This window comes from Cyprinodon tularosa, unplaced genomic scaffold (assembly GCF_016077235.1).
Source record: "Cyprinodon tularosa strain WSP-4 unplaced genomic scaffold, ASM1607723v1 ctg296, whole genome shotgun sequence".
In the NCBI taxonomy this organism is placed as follows: domain Eukaryota; kingdom Metazoa; phylum Chordata; class Actinopteri; order Cyprinodontiformes; family Cyprinodontidae; genus Cyprinodon; species Cyprinodon tularosa.
In genome coordinates, this window is record NW_024039003.1 from 325,313 (window position 1) to 342,943 (window position 17,631).

The following is a 17,631-nucleotide window of genomic DNA, read 5'->3' on the forward strand; positions in this document are numbered from 1 at the left end:
TTAAAAAACAAACATAAAAGATATGAAATTTGCAGACTGAAACTACAATCCAGTTAAATAAAAACTACCAATCTACAGCGTTCCGGCGTCTCTCCTTGATGTAGCGTTCACATTTCTTTTTTTCTGCTGTTTTCTTTCCGTTCAATAACAAGTCCCCTCTACCCTGGCTGCCCCCCTCACAGCCAGTAGTTACTGAATAACAGACGGTTTATGAGGCAGCAATAATGAGGAAAGGGACGGAAGCGTGGACCAACAATGGGTATTTGTTCTCTGGCCTTCAAAAGTGAGCAGCTTCTGTTTATCTTAAGGATTTCGCAAGAAGGAACAAGTTTTAAAGCCAAAAAAAAAAGCCTGCATTTGCTTTCATCTTTTTTTAACTGGGCACTCATCTGCAAACCACTTATGTCGGGATATTCTTTAGTGTTTAATAGGGATAAACAGACATGCTTTAAGAAAAATAAGCTGAGATCATGAAAAGTCTGTCTTTATGGTTCATGCTAATTTAATCAGAGTTTAGAGCAAATATGTTTACATGCAGGTTAAAATGGCTGCATCCAGCTTCTGGTTTTATCAGCAATTAGGACGAGGAGACCCGCCACCAAAGCAGACCGCCTGTTATCAATCCGTCGGACTTTTCCACCAACACCAAACGCCTGATAGCAGAGGACTGTGAATGTGCCAGCAGTAATAAATGTCTCTGTCAGAGGTGAGCCATGAATGCAACACAAAAAGCTGTCCATGTTTTTCACTCTTTAATGTCACTGAAACCCACTTTTGTTTAACAAATTTATGTAGTTTTTAATTAAGTAAAAATAAAATAAAACTTCAATTGAACAAAAATATGATTATCAAATTGCTTTAGAATTTGTCGCCAGTCTTAATGAATCTGGAAGCAAGATCATCTAAACTTTGTCTTTGCAATGTTTTTTTATTGATGTTAAATGCTTTATCAGGCTTTTTAAAGCTTCAAATATCAGCAATAAACCACAGAAATTACACATGGAGGATTACAGATCTTTATTAAAACACAGAGCAGCCTTATCTGAACAGGATTAATACAGAACAGGGTCCTATAACCGCTGTTTAAAGGATCTGTTATCCATAACAGCAAACAAGAGTTTTTACAATATTAGAGCAGAGTTAAAGGTGCATAAAGCATAATCGTGTGTCTGATCAGAAAAGGCACCACAGATGATAACGTCTGGGTCGTCGCTCCTGCTGGCCCGTCACCTGAACAGTCTGTTCCAGAAGGAGACGAACGACGAGGAGTTCAAGGCACCGATGAATATGAGCAGCAGAAGGTAGAGGCTCATCATGATGGCGAAATGGTGTCTAAGAATCCACGACCTGCTGCGGGAATGCCTGATGGAACAAAGGGAATACAGATCATCAACAGCGCTATCTAAATACGTGACTTAATTATAACCAATGCACATTTTAATATTTTACACTGCTCTATATCCTTTGATCCAAACTGGATTACTTCAGATGTGTTACAGGAACTTTCTTTATATAAAGATCATTGCAGAAGAATTCATAAAACCTTGAACTTTCTGCATTAAGCTGGGGACACACACCTTTTTCAGGCGGATTCTCCGGTCATGCCAGAATTTTTTTGGACGTTCTGAGTTTCAGCCTCATAAAAAGGGGTGATTAGCTTCTCACGTTGGAAATTCAGTCGGCTGTGAAAGGTGTTCGTGAGCAAATCGTGGCGTTGAAGCAGAAATACGAGCCGATTTAGCAGAACCTGACGCTCACTGCTCATGTGCAAACAAGGGAGTTCTTCTTCTTCCAGATTGACCAGCGCCATCTCTTGGCGCTCAGTCCGACGTGCGGTTTTTGGGCGTACAGTGTGAGCAGGTAGATCGCATTAGACGAGCAGAGGCAGCAGGAGCAGCTGGTTTACAGAGTCGATGGTTGATGCGCATCAAGGCGCAGCAAAAGGTCCTGCAGCGCGTTTTGAGCAGCTGAAGCAGCGCCTCACGAGGTTCTGAGCAACTGAGGCGTGCAAAGCGCTTCAGAAGCAGCAGCTGCTGGAGTTCTAAAAATTAAACTTTAGCTGCTGGACGCGCCACATCAACCAATCAGAGAAGCTGATCTGGGAGCTGGCAGGGAGTCAGACGCAGCACTGCTGATGCAGAGCGCTATGATCACTCCTCTGAAACAGTTTATTAACGCCTAAATTAACTTCAAATGGGAAAATATGTTCACTTTTATTATTCTGATGCCTGCAATTTGGATTATGTACGCGAAAAACGCTAACATCTACTTCCAGGTGCCGCGAACACTAGCAGCAAACCACAAAGAGGCGAGCGGGCCTGAGGCAGCTGCTGCTGGGGATTCCCAGTGACAGCGCAGCGCCGGTATGTGGGGGTCTGAGCGACTCCCACAGAGAAATAATCTTTGAAGGCAGGATGGTAATCTGGATGAACTGACTGCACAGACCATGTTTTCAGGAGGACTTTCTCACTTCAAACATTAAAACTACTTTTTACCCGCTGATCAAACGTAGCATAAGGCCTGGTCAGAATCCCAGCACCAAAACTTTCTTTTTTCTTGTGCTCCTGTAGACTCTTACCTGCTCAGGTGTTTCCCCTGAGAGTAGACAAACAGGTATTTGACTCGTAAAAGCTGATTGTTGGTAACTATGAAGTATTTCTGCGGAACGTCGCCCCCTTCGCTGTTCTTGGCTCTGGAGCGCTGCCGGTCTATGGTATCAGAATCTGAAACGGCCAACCAACAGCAGCCTTTAACACACAAAAGAAGTTGAGCAGCAGCGCTTCGTGTGCTTCCTGTGGCAGAACACACCTTTTTTCTTCACCTGGCATTTAACGTCTGGATGGTCGATAATTTGACACAGGGCGACACAGCTGAGCTGAGGACCCAGGATGCTTTCTCTCCAGCCACTGCTGTGGGGGCTGTAGAGGACGGCCATGCTGAGGTCACTAGTTAGGTAGGTCCCTTCTCCGAATACAGAGTTCTACACAAACACACATCACACCAGGTTGACAAGGTTCCTACAGCATAAGGCAAGTTTTTAAGACTTTTTAATGCCACTTGAAATAAAAATTTAAGACCAAATTCACAAGAAACACCAGAAAAACCTGATTGCGACAACTTAACCCAAAGGTTTATTTTAACATAAACCGTTGCACTAATGTTTCAAATGTTGAAAAGCTTCCCATACAGGAAGAAAGCTAAAAACACACAAATGACAGATATATTTGAACAATTATTTAACTGAATTCACAAACTTTGTTTTAGCAGGGAACAAAACAAATCAGCTTTAAAGCCCCAACATAACCAGTGCTAAGTCTTTTTTGCAGCTATTTTTCTTTCTATGGTTTTCTTAGTATGTTTGATTTGGTGATAAGTGGAGGCGTTGCAGAGACAAGGGTGGAACTAAACTGAGAAATACCGGCTGTTTCTCTCTAACTCCATTTTGACGCTTTGTGTTTCGTGCTTCGCATGTGCGACTCCACTGCCTTAATTCCCATCGTTCTGAGCTTGAATGACTTCTTGCACTAAATCCACTGAGCCTCATGTATGTTCCCTGGTTTTAGCCATGGAGGAAACTCTTGGCTGGAGACAATTTCGGTTACATTTACACTTGCTCAAATTTTCCAGACAAAAAGTTAATGGTGCATGTCCCAAATGTCCCGGCCGCAACAACGCTTTATTGGTTCCGCTATCGGGACGGAACCAGTAATGGGAGAGCCATTATTTCTTTTAAATACCGGTAAATAAAAAAAGGTCAATTTTAATGTTTTATTTAGATTACAAAAATAAATCATAATAAAAATAACCCTATTTATGATGTTTTAAAAATTAAGACCTACGAAAGACTGATTTAAGTCATTTTAATACAAATTAAGGCCTTAGTTTTATTTTGAAGAATTCAACGCCTGTTAAGACTTTTTAAGGACCCGCGGGAACCCTGAATTGAACAGAAATATGTTTACACATCAGAAAGAAGGTGGATTCTTCTAAATTTTTCTGCCTAAAGCTCCTGTCACACCTTGACGATTTAGACCAGCGTATGCCTGGCCTACGGAAAATCTGGCAAAAACGCTGGCCTACGTTGGATAAGTTAAGGGTACACTGAAGTACGCTGAAAAATAATTGCACACGTCGGCATACGGCCAGTACGACGTATGCCAGCGTATGCCGTACTGATCGTTGACATACGTCAGGGTGACCAGATTTGGAGTTTCTGCTGGGCCGCTGACTGGACCTGACCAGGCTAATCGAAGGGAGCCCGGTCCGGTCCGGAACCTGCTGGGGACGAAGCGACCGAACCCAACGGTATGCTTCCCACCGCACGGTAAGGCAAAAATATACAAAGGCTTGAAATGGAATAAAAATGAGTGTCTTCATCAGGCTAATGTAGTAAAACTAGTTCACATAGTCTCCAGTCCATCGCAGGGAAACACAGAGACAAACAGGACAGACAACCGTTCACACCTAAGGAGAATTTAGAGAAGCCAATTATTTAACAGTTTTTTTAGTCTGTGGGAGGAAGCCAGAGTACCCGGAGAGAACCCACGCATCCTCAGGGAGAACGTGCAGAAAAACCCCGGGCCGGGAATCAAACCCAGAACCTCTTTCTGGAAGGCAGCAGTGCTACACACTGCTCCACTGTGCAGCCCGCAAAGTGCCCGGCATACGCTGGCTAAATCGGCAGGGTGTGACGGGCCCCCCAAGTCAAAACGACTTCATAAGAAACATAGGATTTATTTTTTTATGGCAGAGACCTTGTTGAGGTGGCAGTGGAGCCCGTTGTGAATGATTGAATGAAAGTTCTCCAGGCGGCTCCCGTGGAATGCGTAGAAGACATCTCTTCCTTCCCTCGTCTTCTCAAACCTGGAGTTTAAGTGATCAGAGTACTCCAGCTCAAACAGGAAGTCAGGAACAGGTGCAGAAATCCCTTCATTTTCTGTCAGCTTACAGAGTTTGGCGTACTAGAGAAAACCAAACAAACACACCCACCGTTAATTTAAAGTGCTAATCGGCCGTTATTGTTGCTAATGCATGTGTAAATATCGGTCTGCACCTCATCCTTTGGTAGAGTCTTCACAGCCAAGCTCTTTGAGGAGAGAATCCAGTGAATGAGGGCCAGATGGTGCTCTCCTTCATTTGGACGTAACCTCACCAAATCTCTCACACCAGGAAGGGAGTTTACATCAGCCAACTAAAGATTAAAGCACATTTTATTTGGTCATTAACATAAAAGCTGAATGTAAGCTATGAGCATCTCATTAGATGAAGATCAAACATACTGCAGACAAACTAAGAAATTTGTTGGGGAATTAGGAATTTAAATTAAATATTTAACATAAAAAGCAATCTCTATAACGCCTCCCTCAAGTGTTTCAGACCCCGCCCCCCGTAATTGACATTTATGCCCTATTTTTGCACGCCACGTATCACTTTACTTGGATTGATCACTTTACTTGGATTATCACTTTACTTGGATTATCACTTTACTTGGATTTATCACTTTACTTGGATTATCACTTTACTTGGATTTATCATTTTACTTGGATTATCACTTTACTTGGATTTATCACTTTACTTGGATTATCACTTTACTTGGATTTATCACTTTACTCTTGGATTTAGTTTTACATATGCATATATATACATACATATATATATATATATATATATATATTCAGAAGAGCTATATGTGTATATATTTTATCTTTTTTATTTTTATCTTTATTATCTTGTGTAGTTGGATGTATGTATGTATGTATATATATATATACATATATACATATACATATATATACATATATATATATATATACATATATATATATATACATATATATATATATATACATATACATATACATACACTATATTGCCAAAAGTATTTGCTCACCCATCCAAATTATTGGAATCAGGTGTTCCAATCACTTCCATGGCCACAGGTGTATAAATTCAAGCACCTAGGCATGCAGACTGTTTTTACAAACATTTGTGAAAGAATGGGTCGCTCTCAGGAGCTCAGTGAATTCCAGCGTGGAACTGTGATAGGATGCCACCTGTGCAACAAATCCAGTCGTGAAATTTCCTCGCTCCTAAATATTCCACAGTCAACTGTCAGCTGTATTATAAGAAAATGGAAGTGTTTGAGAACGACAGCAACTCAGCCACGAAGTGGTAGGCCACGTAAACTGACGGAGCGGGGTCAGCGGATGCTGACGCGCATAGTGCGAAGAGGTCGCCAACTTTCTGCAGAGTCAATCACTACAGACCTCCAAACTTCATGTGGCCTTCAGATTAGCTCAAGAACAGTGCGCAGAGAGCTTCATGGAATGGGTTTCCATGGTCGAGCAGCTGCATCCAAGCCATACATCACCAAGTGCAATGCAAAGCGTCGGATGCGGTGGTGTAAAGCACGCCGCCACTGGACTCTAGAGCAGTGGAGACGCGTTCTCTGGAGTGACGAATCGCGCTTCTCCATCTGGCAATCTGATGGACGGGTCTGGGTTTGGCGGTTGCCAGGAGAACGGTACTTGTCTGACTGCATTGTGCCAAGTGTAAAGTTTGGTGGAGGGGGGATTATGGTGTGGGGTTGTTTTTCAGGAGCTGGGCTTGGCCCCTTTGTTCCAGTGAAAGGAACTCTGAATGCTTCAGCATACCAAGACATTTTGGACAATTCCATGCTCCCAACTTTGTGGGAACAGTTTGGAGCTGGCCCCTTCCTCTTCCAACATGACTGTGCACCAGTGCACAAAGCAAGGTCCATAAAGACATGGATGACAGAGTCTGGTGTGGATGAACTTGACTGGCCTGCACAGAGTCCTGACCTCAACCCGATAGAACACCTTTGGGATGAATTAGAGCGGAGACTGAGAGCCAGGCCTTCTCGTCCAACATCAGTGTGCGACCTCACAAATGCGCTTCTGGAAGAATGGTCAAAAATTCCCATAAACACACTCCTAAACCTTGTGGACAGCCTTCCCAGAAGAGTTGAAGCTGTTCTAGCTGCAAAGGGTGGACCGACGTCATATTGAACCCTATGGATTAGGAACGGGATGTCACTTAAGCTCATATGTGAGTCAAGGCAGGTGAGCAAATACTTTTGGAAATATAGTGTATATATATACACTATATTGCCAAAAGTATTTGCTCACCCATCCAAATTATTGGAATCAGGTGTTCCAATCACTTCCATGGCCACAGGTGTATAAATTCAAGCACCTAGGCATGCAGACTGTTTTTACAAACATTTGTGAAAGAATGGGTCGCTCTCAGGAGCTCAGTGAATTCCAGCGTGGAACTGTGATAGGATGCCACCTGTGCAACAAATCCAGTCGTGAAATTTCCTCGCTCCTAAATATTCCACAGTCAACTGTCAGCTGTATTATAAGAAAATGGAAGTGTTTGGGAACGACAGCAACTCAGCCACGAAGAGGTAGGCCACGTAAACTGACGGAGCGGGGTCAGCGGATGCTGACGCGCATAGTGCGAAGAGGTCGCCAACTTTCTGCAGAGTCAATCACTACAGACCTCCAAACTTCATGTGGCCTTCAGATTAGCTCAAGAACAGTGCGCAGAGAGCTTCATGGAATGGGTTTCCATGGTCGAGCAGCTGCATCCAAGCCATACATCACCAAGTGCAATGCAAAGCGTCGGATGCGGTGGTGTAAAGCACGCCGCCACTGGACTCTAGAGCAGTGGAGACGCGTTCTCTGGAGTGACGAATCGCGCTTCTCCATCTGGCAATCTGATGGACGGGTCTGGGTTTGGCGGTTGCCAGGAGAACGGTACTTGTCTGACTGCATTGTGCCAAGTGTAAAGTTTGGTGGAGGGGGGATTATGGTGTGAGGTTGTTTTTCAGGAGCTGGGCTTGGCCCCTTAGTTCCAGTGAAAGGAACTCTGAATGCTTCAGCATACCAAGACATTTTGGACAATTCCATGCTCCCAACTTTGTGGGAACAGTTTGGAGCTGGCCCCTTCCTCTTCCAACATGACTGTGCACCAGTGCACAAAGCAAGGTCCATAAAGACATGGATGACAGAGTCTGGTGTGGATGAACTTGACTGGCCTGCACAGAGTCCTGACCTCAACCCGATAGAACACCTTTGGGATGAATTAGAGCGGAGACTGAGAGCCAGGCCTTCTCGTCCAACATCAGTGTGCGACCTCACAAATGCGCTTCTGGAAGAATGGTCAAAAATTCCCATAAACACACTCCTAAACCTTGTGGACAGCCTTCCCAGAAGAGTTGAAGCTGTTCTAGCTGCAAAGGGTGGACCGACGTCATATTGAACCCTATGGATTAGGAACGGGATGTCACTTAAGCTCATATGTGAGTCAAGGCAGGTGAGCAAATACTTTTGGCAATATAGTGTATATACATATATATATATATATATATATATATACATATACATATATATATATACATATATATATATATATACATATATATATATATATACATATACATATATATATACATATACATATATATATACATATACATATATATATACATATATATATACATATACATATATATACATATACATATATATACATATACATATATATACATATACATATATATACATATACATATATATACATATACATATATATACATATACATATATATACATATATATATATATATATATATATATATATATATATATATATATATATATAAAACTGTAACTGGAGCGTGTAACAAAAGTTATTTCCCTATGGGATTATTAAAGTATTTCTGATTCAGGGTTAAATTTCTGATGGTAACAGTTTGTTTCAAATGGACTTCAACCTAAAATGATCTCATAACTCTGCAGTAATTCTCAGTGACAGTATTTGACCTGTTTTCATCTGAATGTTTATTTAGTGGCACCTGAGGAATGAGTGTTGGGCAGAAAAGGAGGATCCTGAGTTTTCATAAGGGGTCCGATGAAATTTGACACTGCGAATATTAGTAAAATAGATATGACGTATTTACTGATCCTAAGTTATAATGGCTACATTTTTGTGAAATGCATCCTACTAAATCCATGCATGGAATATTAGTAACAGGATTTGTAAGATTTGACAACTTTGAAAAGAGAAGCTAAAAACTAAGCTGAAACAACCTGAGAAAATAGGAAAGAGCATCATCATCGACCTCTTTTAGATCCTCATCTTTTCTGTAATTAGTATACACAAATCAGTTATTAATAAGAGTTGCAACTAACAATTATTTTGCAAATTGATTTATCTGTTGATTATCTTTTTATTAATCGATTGTTAAATCGAATAACCAATGGTTCCTTAAAGAAGATTTTTTTATTAATTTAAACAGGCTGTAACTAAAACTTTTTCACTTGAGGAGTTCTGGATAGAGCAGAATGACAAACAGAAAATTATATTTTTTATTTATTTATTTTTATTTATTTTGATATTATTACTGCTGTAAGTGGGCCAAACTGTCATGCATATTTTAGAGTCTCTATACTCCAGTTAACGATTAATCTATTATTAAATTAGTCAACGATTATTTCAATAATCAATTATTCATGATTAATCTGATTAATTGTTTTAATATTGAGTAAAACTGTACCGTGGGTTAATTAATTTTGTTAAAAAACCATGTAACACGTTAGAAACAGGTATTATGGTTTATTGCCTTTTTATACAGCATCTTTAAACAAACTCTGTGTTCACAATCAGCACAGAACATATGGAAGAGAAGACTTATTACCAACTAGATGTTTTATATGCTTCCAGTTTATTTAGCGACATTTTGTTTAGTCAACATGTAGAAATGGACTGTTGAAACAATGTTCTGATCTGAAGGACCCTGTAAGGTGTTTATCCAATCCAATCCAATCCAATCCACTTTATTTATATAGCACGGTTTAAATAAACACAAGGTTTCCAAAGTGCTGCACAAAAAGATAAAATAACTAAAATAAATAAAAGTAATAAAATAAAATAAAATAAAAGCACTGCCCGCACAGGATAAAAAAATGCATGTGTATACATAAAATCAACATGTGTACATAAAATCAACACTCTACATGGTGTTAAAAGCCAAAGAAAAGAGGTGGGTTTTAAGAAGAGTTTTAAAATGAGACAGAGAGGTGGCCTGTCTAATGTGCAGCGGCAATGCATTCCAGAGTTTTGGAGCTGCAACAGAAAACGCTCGATCCCCTCTGAGCTTAAGCCTTGCTTTAGGCACTGTCAGGAGCAGCTGATCAGCTGACCTGAGAGATCGGCTGGGAGTGTAGGGGTGCAGAAGCTCAGAGAGGTAAATTGGGGCAAGGCCATTCAAGGCTTTAAAAGTAAATAAAAGAATTTTAAAATGAATCCTAAAATGGATGGGCAGCCAGTGGAGTGAAGCTAAAACAGGTGAAATGTGCTCGTACTTGCGTGTGCCAGTTAAAAGACGTGCAGCAGCATTTTGAACAAGTTGAAGACGAGCAATTGAGGACCCAGCAATCCCCACATAAAGTGCATTACAGTAATCCAGCCGAGTGGTCACAAAGGCGTGGATTACTGTCTCAAAGTGCTTTCTCTGAAGGACTGGTTTGATCTTTGCCAGCTGCCTTAGCTGGAAAAAGCTAGATTTCATTACAGCTTTTATCTGGCTGTCAAATTTAAGGTCTGAGTCCACTTTTACCCCGAGGTTTCTTACAGTTGGTTTACTGTATTGCGATAGAGAACCTAGATCAACTAGGGAGGGGGTCACAGATGTGCCACCAAAGACCATGACTTCTGTCTTTTCTTCATTAAAATTCAGAAAATTTAAAGACATCCAAGCTTTAAGGTCATGTAAACACCTTAACAGTGGTTCAACAGAGTAGGAATCAGCCTTTTTGAGGGGGACATAAATCTGGCTGTCATCAGCATAACAGTGAAAGGAAATGCCATGTTTCCTGAGAATGGAGCCAAGTGGGAGTAGATAGAGAGAAAATAAAAGAGGGCCAAGCACGGAGCCCTGTGGGACCCCACATGAGAGAGGAGCAGTGGAGGACACAGAGTCATCAAGGCTGACACAGAAAGTCCGATGTGACAGGTAGGACATGAACCATTCCAGTGCTAAGCCCCTGATGCCCACCCACTGTTCCAAACGAGCAATCAGGATTTCATGGTTCACTGTATCAAATGCTGCAGTCAAATCTAAAAGTACAAGGACAACACAGTGTCCAGAGTCAGTAGCTAAAAAGATGTCATTAAAAACTCTTAAAAGCGCTGATTCTGTGCTGTGCAATGTTTTAAAACTAGATTGGAAAATCTCAAGAACATTTTGTTCATTTAAAAAGTCCACGAGCTGAGAATAAACAATCTTCTCTAAGATTTTTGAGAAGAAAGGCAACTTAGAGATAGGCCTAAAATTCGACAGAACAGTAGGATCCAGCCCAGGTTTTTTTAATAAAGGCTGCACGACTGCATGTTTAAGATTTAAAGGGACTACTCCAGAGGACAGACTGCTATTAATAATTGTGAGACACGATGGCCCGATAGTGGGAAAGACCTCCTTAAAAAATCGGGGTGGGACAGTATCATCTGGAGACCCTGAAGGCTTCAAGTGACCCACAATCTCCTGCACAAAAGGCAGGGTCACAGGTTCAAACATGTCAAACACAGCAGAGCAGGGGACAAACACCGAAGGATCAGAAGCAGGAGGTGAAATAAGTGCTCTGGTAGAAGTGACTTTATCAATAAAGTAGTGAAGAAAGTTCTCACACACAGCAGGGGAGGCCTCAATTACAGTCTGAGGTGCATTCAGAGCAGAGTTGATAACTTTAAACAACACATAAGGGTTACCACAGTTTAAAAGAACAATATCGGAAAAATATCTTCTTTTAGCCTCTTTCACAGTGGATTGGTAATGACGCCAACACTCTCTCAGTAATTGAAAAGATATTTGCAATTTGTCCTTTTTCCACTTTCGCTCAGCTCTTCGACAATTCTGTCTGGCAGTCCTGGTTGTTTCATTCAACCAAGGCTGATTTAGCTTTCTGCTGCCTGATCTTTAATGGAGCTGCAATGTCTATGGCAGTTTGACAGGTGTCGAGAAACCATGAGTTAAGAGCCTCTGTATCCTCATACAAAGACTCAGGAATAACGCAGTTCTGACTGTACACTGCGGAGAAGTGAGCAGCAGTGGAAGGGTTAATCACTCTGCATCTGTGAGCAGCAGCGTGAGATTTAACTATGTGACAGCAAACAGGAGCTTCAAAAAGTACAGGCATATGATCTGAGAAAAAAGCGTCACAGACCTCCAGGTTAAGAACAGGCAAACCATAAGATAAAACAAGATCAAGTGTGTGACCACGTTCATGTGTAGGCCCGAGTACAGACTGAACAAGATTAAAAGAATCAATGATATTTAAAAATTCCCGCACTAAAGGGCTTTCAGGGCAACACACATGAATATTACAATCTCCAACAATAAGGACCCGGTCATATTTGGGCATGATATCAGCCAAGAACACAGAAAAGTCTGTTAAAAAGTCTCTGTTATATTTTGGAGGCCGGTAGACCACAGCACACAGTACCCTGTGAGAATGCCCCAGCTCAAACAAACTGAGTTCAAAGCTGGTAAAGGAGGTTAAGAGCGATATCTGTTTACAATCAAAGTTACTCTTAAAAACAGTCGCAATTCCTCCTCCTCGGCCAGACGTCCGAGGAGAGTTAAAAAAGGCGCACTCATCAGGTAGAAGATCGGTGAAAACACTGGACTCACCAACCTTCAGCCAGGTCTCAGAGATGAAGAGGAAATCCAAATTCCGGGATATGAAGAAATCCTTAAGAATAAATGATTTATTCACAAGCGATCTGGCGTTTACCAGGCCAAATCTAGCATGAGCTGGCGGGTCAGGGCGATCAGCTGACCGGGAGGCCCGACACAGAGGCCGCAGGTTCCCCAGATTTACTCCGCGCCAGCGGGGACGAAGAGAGCATTAGCGTTAGCATTAGCATTAGCGTTTAGCTACATTAAATGTTTTGTGTTTTTTTTCCTTTTAAACTTCCACATATTCCTCTTATATGTTTAGGGCAGTAGGCATGTTTAAAAATAATATATAATTCACATCAACTAAATAGGATTTGGTACCTTTGATTCTGTAATCATGTGTAATAATTATTTTACAGTGTAGTCATCATTTTAATGTAGCACTGAGCTATTCTAATTATTAAATACAGACAGGGGTGCCGATTACAAATTTTTATCCAGTTAGTATATATAAGAACTTTATACACCCAAAAAAAGGTGCATTCATAACCCAGGCATTCTGTGTGATGGAGAAAAAACATCACAACACTGCCACCTAAATTGTTTTTCTTTTCCAATCTTTATCAAAATATTTTAAATAGAGTCCCATAAACTATGTACTTCAACATCTACAGCAAACGTCTGCAACCTTTGGCATCATAAAAGGCATTTAGTCCAGGTAAAGAATATTAATTAAAACCAAAGTTGTTAAATTATATTTATGGTAAAAAGAAAATTGAGAATTATAACTAAATATCTAGTGGCCGCTCCCACTCAGTGATCGCGGTGAAAATAAATTTATTTTTAACAGATTAACGCTAAATTCATTAAATCACCGCAAAAGTATTAGTTTTACGTACAACTAATGATCCATGCATTATTCCTTTCTGACCGGACTTCTTATTTAAAGCTATTAGCTGAGTCTTTATTTTTGTTGCTAAAAATATTAAGAGCCATTGTGGAAGGGCATACCAGCAACAATATAAGTATTTATTTGTCAGTGGAGCTCTTACCAGTTCCTCAAAGTCCTTAATGTCGCCACTGATGTAGCGAGGAGGGAAGGGTCTGAGCAGAGAGTCCCTCTTGTAGCTCTGAGCTGCAGCCACAAACAGGCTGCAGCGTAGATCTGCAGCTGCAGGGTCTCTGTGCAGACAGGAGCTCACCAGCTCTCTGACAGCCTCAGGTGGCAAAGGTGGCTGCATTCCCAGCACTAAACACACACAGGCGATAAGACAGCAAACATCAGAGTTAGAATAACACAAAAAAGGCTGTTTATTTAAAGGCACACTATGCAACATTTTTCAGTTAATTAATGTGTTCCATAACGTTTTGGATGACTAAATGAGTCATTTCAGGTTGAACAAAGGTATTCTCGGCCGCCCTGGTGGTCTGTGGGGGAAATACCGCACTTGCAATTGCAGGAGCACCGACCCGCACCCACAGGCTCAGAAGTCTCGCGAGAGTCGGTCTTGCTTTACGGCGAGAACTGCTACACGCCCCCTGTTAAAAGCATGCTCGTTGTTAGCACAGTGGCGATCTTTGTGCAGTGCTGCTTTTCCACCGGACGCAGCAAAAGCAGCAAAATCGCGTCTGCTGCTTCATTTTTACTGCTTGTACCAGTTAGTTCTGATGCGCGGCTGAATCAGCTTTGCTGCTCTGGCTGCGCGGTGCAAAAGTGTGTCTGACGCGCGTTGGGCGGAGCTTCACTATCCTTTCTCTGCCTTGCAGCTATATTTGCTGTGATCAGTGGGAATAAAGTAGTTTTAATATGTTTTTAAGTGAGAAAATACACCTGAAAACGTAATCAGTGCAGTCAGTTCATCCAGATTACCATCCTGCCTTCCAATGTTATTTCTGTCGGAGACGCTCAGACCCCCACATAGCAGCGGTGCGCCGACAGTAGGAATCCCTTCATCAGCAGCCTCTGGCCGGGTCGCCTCTTCGCGGTTCAACGCGGCAGCTGGTAGGTGTTTTTCATCTAAATAATCCAAACTGCAGGCAGGAGGATAATAAAAGCGAACATATTCTGCCGGCAGATTTCTGCATTTTAAGTTAATTTAGGCGTCAATAAAGGAGTGATCATAGCGCTGTGATCATCAGTGCTGTGTCTCTCTCCCTGCCAGCTCCCAGATCAGCTTCTCTGATTGGTTGACGCGGCGCGTCCAGCAGCAAAAATTCTATTTATCCATCTCGAGCAGCAGCGCGTTTGCGGCGCGTCACGCGCGTCAGATGCTTAATCATTCGTTGCGTTCGCCTGTCTGCTAAGCTCAAAACAACCGCGCCTGGCTTGACGGAGAAACCAGGAGAACAGCTGAGCATATTTACGACAGTGCACTTTTACTTTCGCCCTCTGGAGGGAGCCTCGCTGGAAAATCAACACCGGTTGCATAGTATACCTTTAAAGTAAAACTAATGTACAGCCTCAGTGCGGGGCAAGTTACCGTTAAATGGATCTGTTTTACAGTTTTAATGCATTTTGATGCTGAGTTTTTACACCTTTCCGATTGCCAACGTAAAGAGGGAAGATTCGCCATCGAACTTCTGGCCAGAGAAAAAACACGTAATATGTAGCCAACATTTGGAAGAAGAATGTTTTCAAGATGACTTGGATAATAACGCGTTGTGACAAACACCAGATACAGCACTGGGACTTGATCAACAGCCGATACCGCACCGTGACGTCACAAACCAGTAGGTGGCAGTAGTGTTCTTTGACAAACATGGATGCCTCCAATAAAGCACATTCACATGAAAATTACTCTGAATTAAAAACACTGATCATTTATTGAACAGGATGGAATCATTTCACATTTAAAGTACTTTAAGAAGTTTCAGTTCTGAATATGACCGGACTTTTCCTCTAACCAAACCATGCTATATTTGATGTTTCTATCTTTCGACCTGATTTCAGAATTTAAAGTGGAAGTAATTTTCTACAGAAGATATAAAACTTTATACCATATTTACCTGCTGTTGTTTAACTGCAATCTAAACGACCAAAACACATTTTTAAACATAAATGAAAACTCCAAGCGCTAAACACTAATATTTAAATCCTGCCTTTAGTTTTCTGTTTGTTTTTTAACCAGAGGCTGATAGTTATCAGGAAGCTAGCTGGTTAGCATTAGCTGCGACATAAATAACTTCCTGAATTGAATGATATTAATGAGGCATATAAACACACCGAAATCCTGTTATCTGATTTAAATGCATGGAAAAACATCCGCTTTGTGGTAATTATGTTTAAAGGCGACATGGTTTGTGTAATAACTGGCCTTACCTGGCTTAAGTCTTGCTCAACTCATAACACCACAGTAAAGGGAAAAGCTAACAAACGTTAGCTTGATTACTGCTGCGTTCAAGGGCAGTTTGGATTTTCTGGGACACCAATCCAAATCAGAGTTGAGAAGGGAAAATAACCCACGAAATCAAAATATATCTAATCCAGGAAGTAACATGTTTGTTGAAAATTGCATTAGCTATTCTTTAATGAACTGAAGGTTAATGAAGATATTTGTATATTTAAACTCTCTCCATGTTAAAGCATTAGAAAGTGGCAGATCCGAGGGCGCGCAAAGGCAGCGCGCACAGCAGTAAAACATTCTTCCCTCTTCACCTCCGCCAAGGAAGTTATATTTTTAGGGGAGTTATTCTCTATTTGTCTTCCTGTGATAACTTGAACATTTATAACCGGATTTTTTTTTTTTTTTTACTAAAAGTGCACCTTAATCCAAGAAAAAAAAAAAATACAAACAACAAAAAACAACAAACAAGTGACAAAAAGTATTTATTGCAGAAACAATGAATTAACTTTTGGTGTGTTTACAATATCTTTAATTTGGGAAATGTGTTTAACAAATGATTACACACTTGCTTGAACTGTGTTCCATAAAGAGAGGTCAACTGCGGAAACTAAATCAATGATATATGATATAACAGAAATATTACTTTATACATTAATGTGGAACTATTTTATTCTTTTTTTATTCAAACACTAACACCACTCACCCTGTTATTCCTAAATAAATTTAGGTGTTTAAAGGAGAACTTTGGTCACATTCAGAATTCAGACTCCTGAAAGTACGTTAAATATGAAATTATTACATTCTGTTCAATTAAAGATTCAGTTTTTTAATTCAGAGTAATTTTCATGTGAATGTGCTTTACTGGAGGCATCCATTTTTGTCTAGGAACACTACTGCCATCTACTGGTTTGTGACGTCACGGTGCGGTATCGGCTGTTGATCAAGTCCCAGTGCTGTATCTGGTGTTTGTCACAACGCGCTATTATCCAAGTCATCTTGAAAACATTCTTCAAGGTGAAATAACTTTTTTTTTCACTTTTACCAAGTGTATAAAAACATCCAACTCCCATGCATGTGGGCATTTTCAGTTTCACTATAGCTCTGGTAAATTTCAATGGTGAAGTCCTCACCATTGAAATCTTCAATAATTGTTGTTGATTGCAGATGTGTCTAGTAGTTCCCATTGATTGTTGTGGTGATGGCAATGGTTCAATTTATTGTAAGTATCTATAATAATTGTTCATAAAAGGTGAAGGAAGTTTCATTAAAACTCATTCACAACATTTATCCTGCCAAAGACCTTAAAAATTTTTTTTGAATCTTATATTATTGTGAATTGCACTTCTTGTGACCTTTTTCCAGAATCTGTTACACATTTGTTTGGTTATTTCCAAACTCTAAGACTTTCTGGCAATGCTTTTGTAACTATATGGATTCAAATATTTTAAAACATTTTCACCTTCGTTGGGAAAATGTTCTGTTTGGTTTTCAGCTGCAAACGAAAATGTTCCCCAAACCTTTCCTTATCAATGTGGTAATTATCTTGGCTTAATTTAAATGGCATAAATTTACATTTGTAAAAAA

At 40.6% G+C, this 17,631-nt stretch overlaps 1 protein-coding gene across 1 annotated transcript; it reads right to left on the reverse strand.

Annotated features, from left to right (window-relative positions):
• Positions 1-993: 993 nt before the first annotated feature.
• Positions 994-16,176, reverse strand: parp16 (poly (ADP-ribose) polymerase family, member 16). Its single transcript, XM_038291162.1, has 7 exons — positions 16,023-16,176; positions 13,756-13,952; positions 5,054-5,191; positions 4,755-4,961; positions 2,809-2,980; positions 2,579-2,723; positions 994-1,362 (listed from the first exon to the last, which is right to left on the reverse strand). Exons 2-7 carry the CDS (start codon positions 13,942-13,944, stop codon positions 1,227-1,229), a joined length of 987 nt encoding a protein of 328 aa, XP_038147090.1. The 5' UTR covers positions 13,945-13,952; positions 16,023-16,176; the 3' UTR covers positions 994-1,226.
• Positions 16,177-17,631: the final 1,455 nt, after the last annotated feature.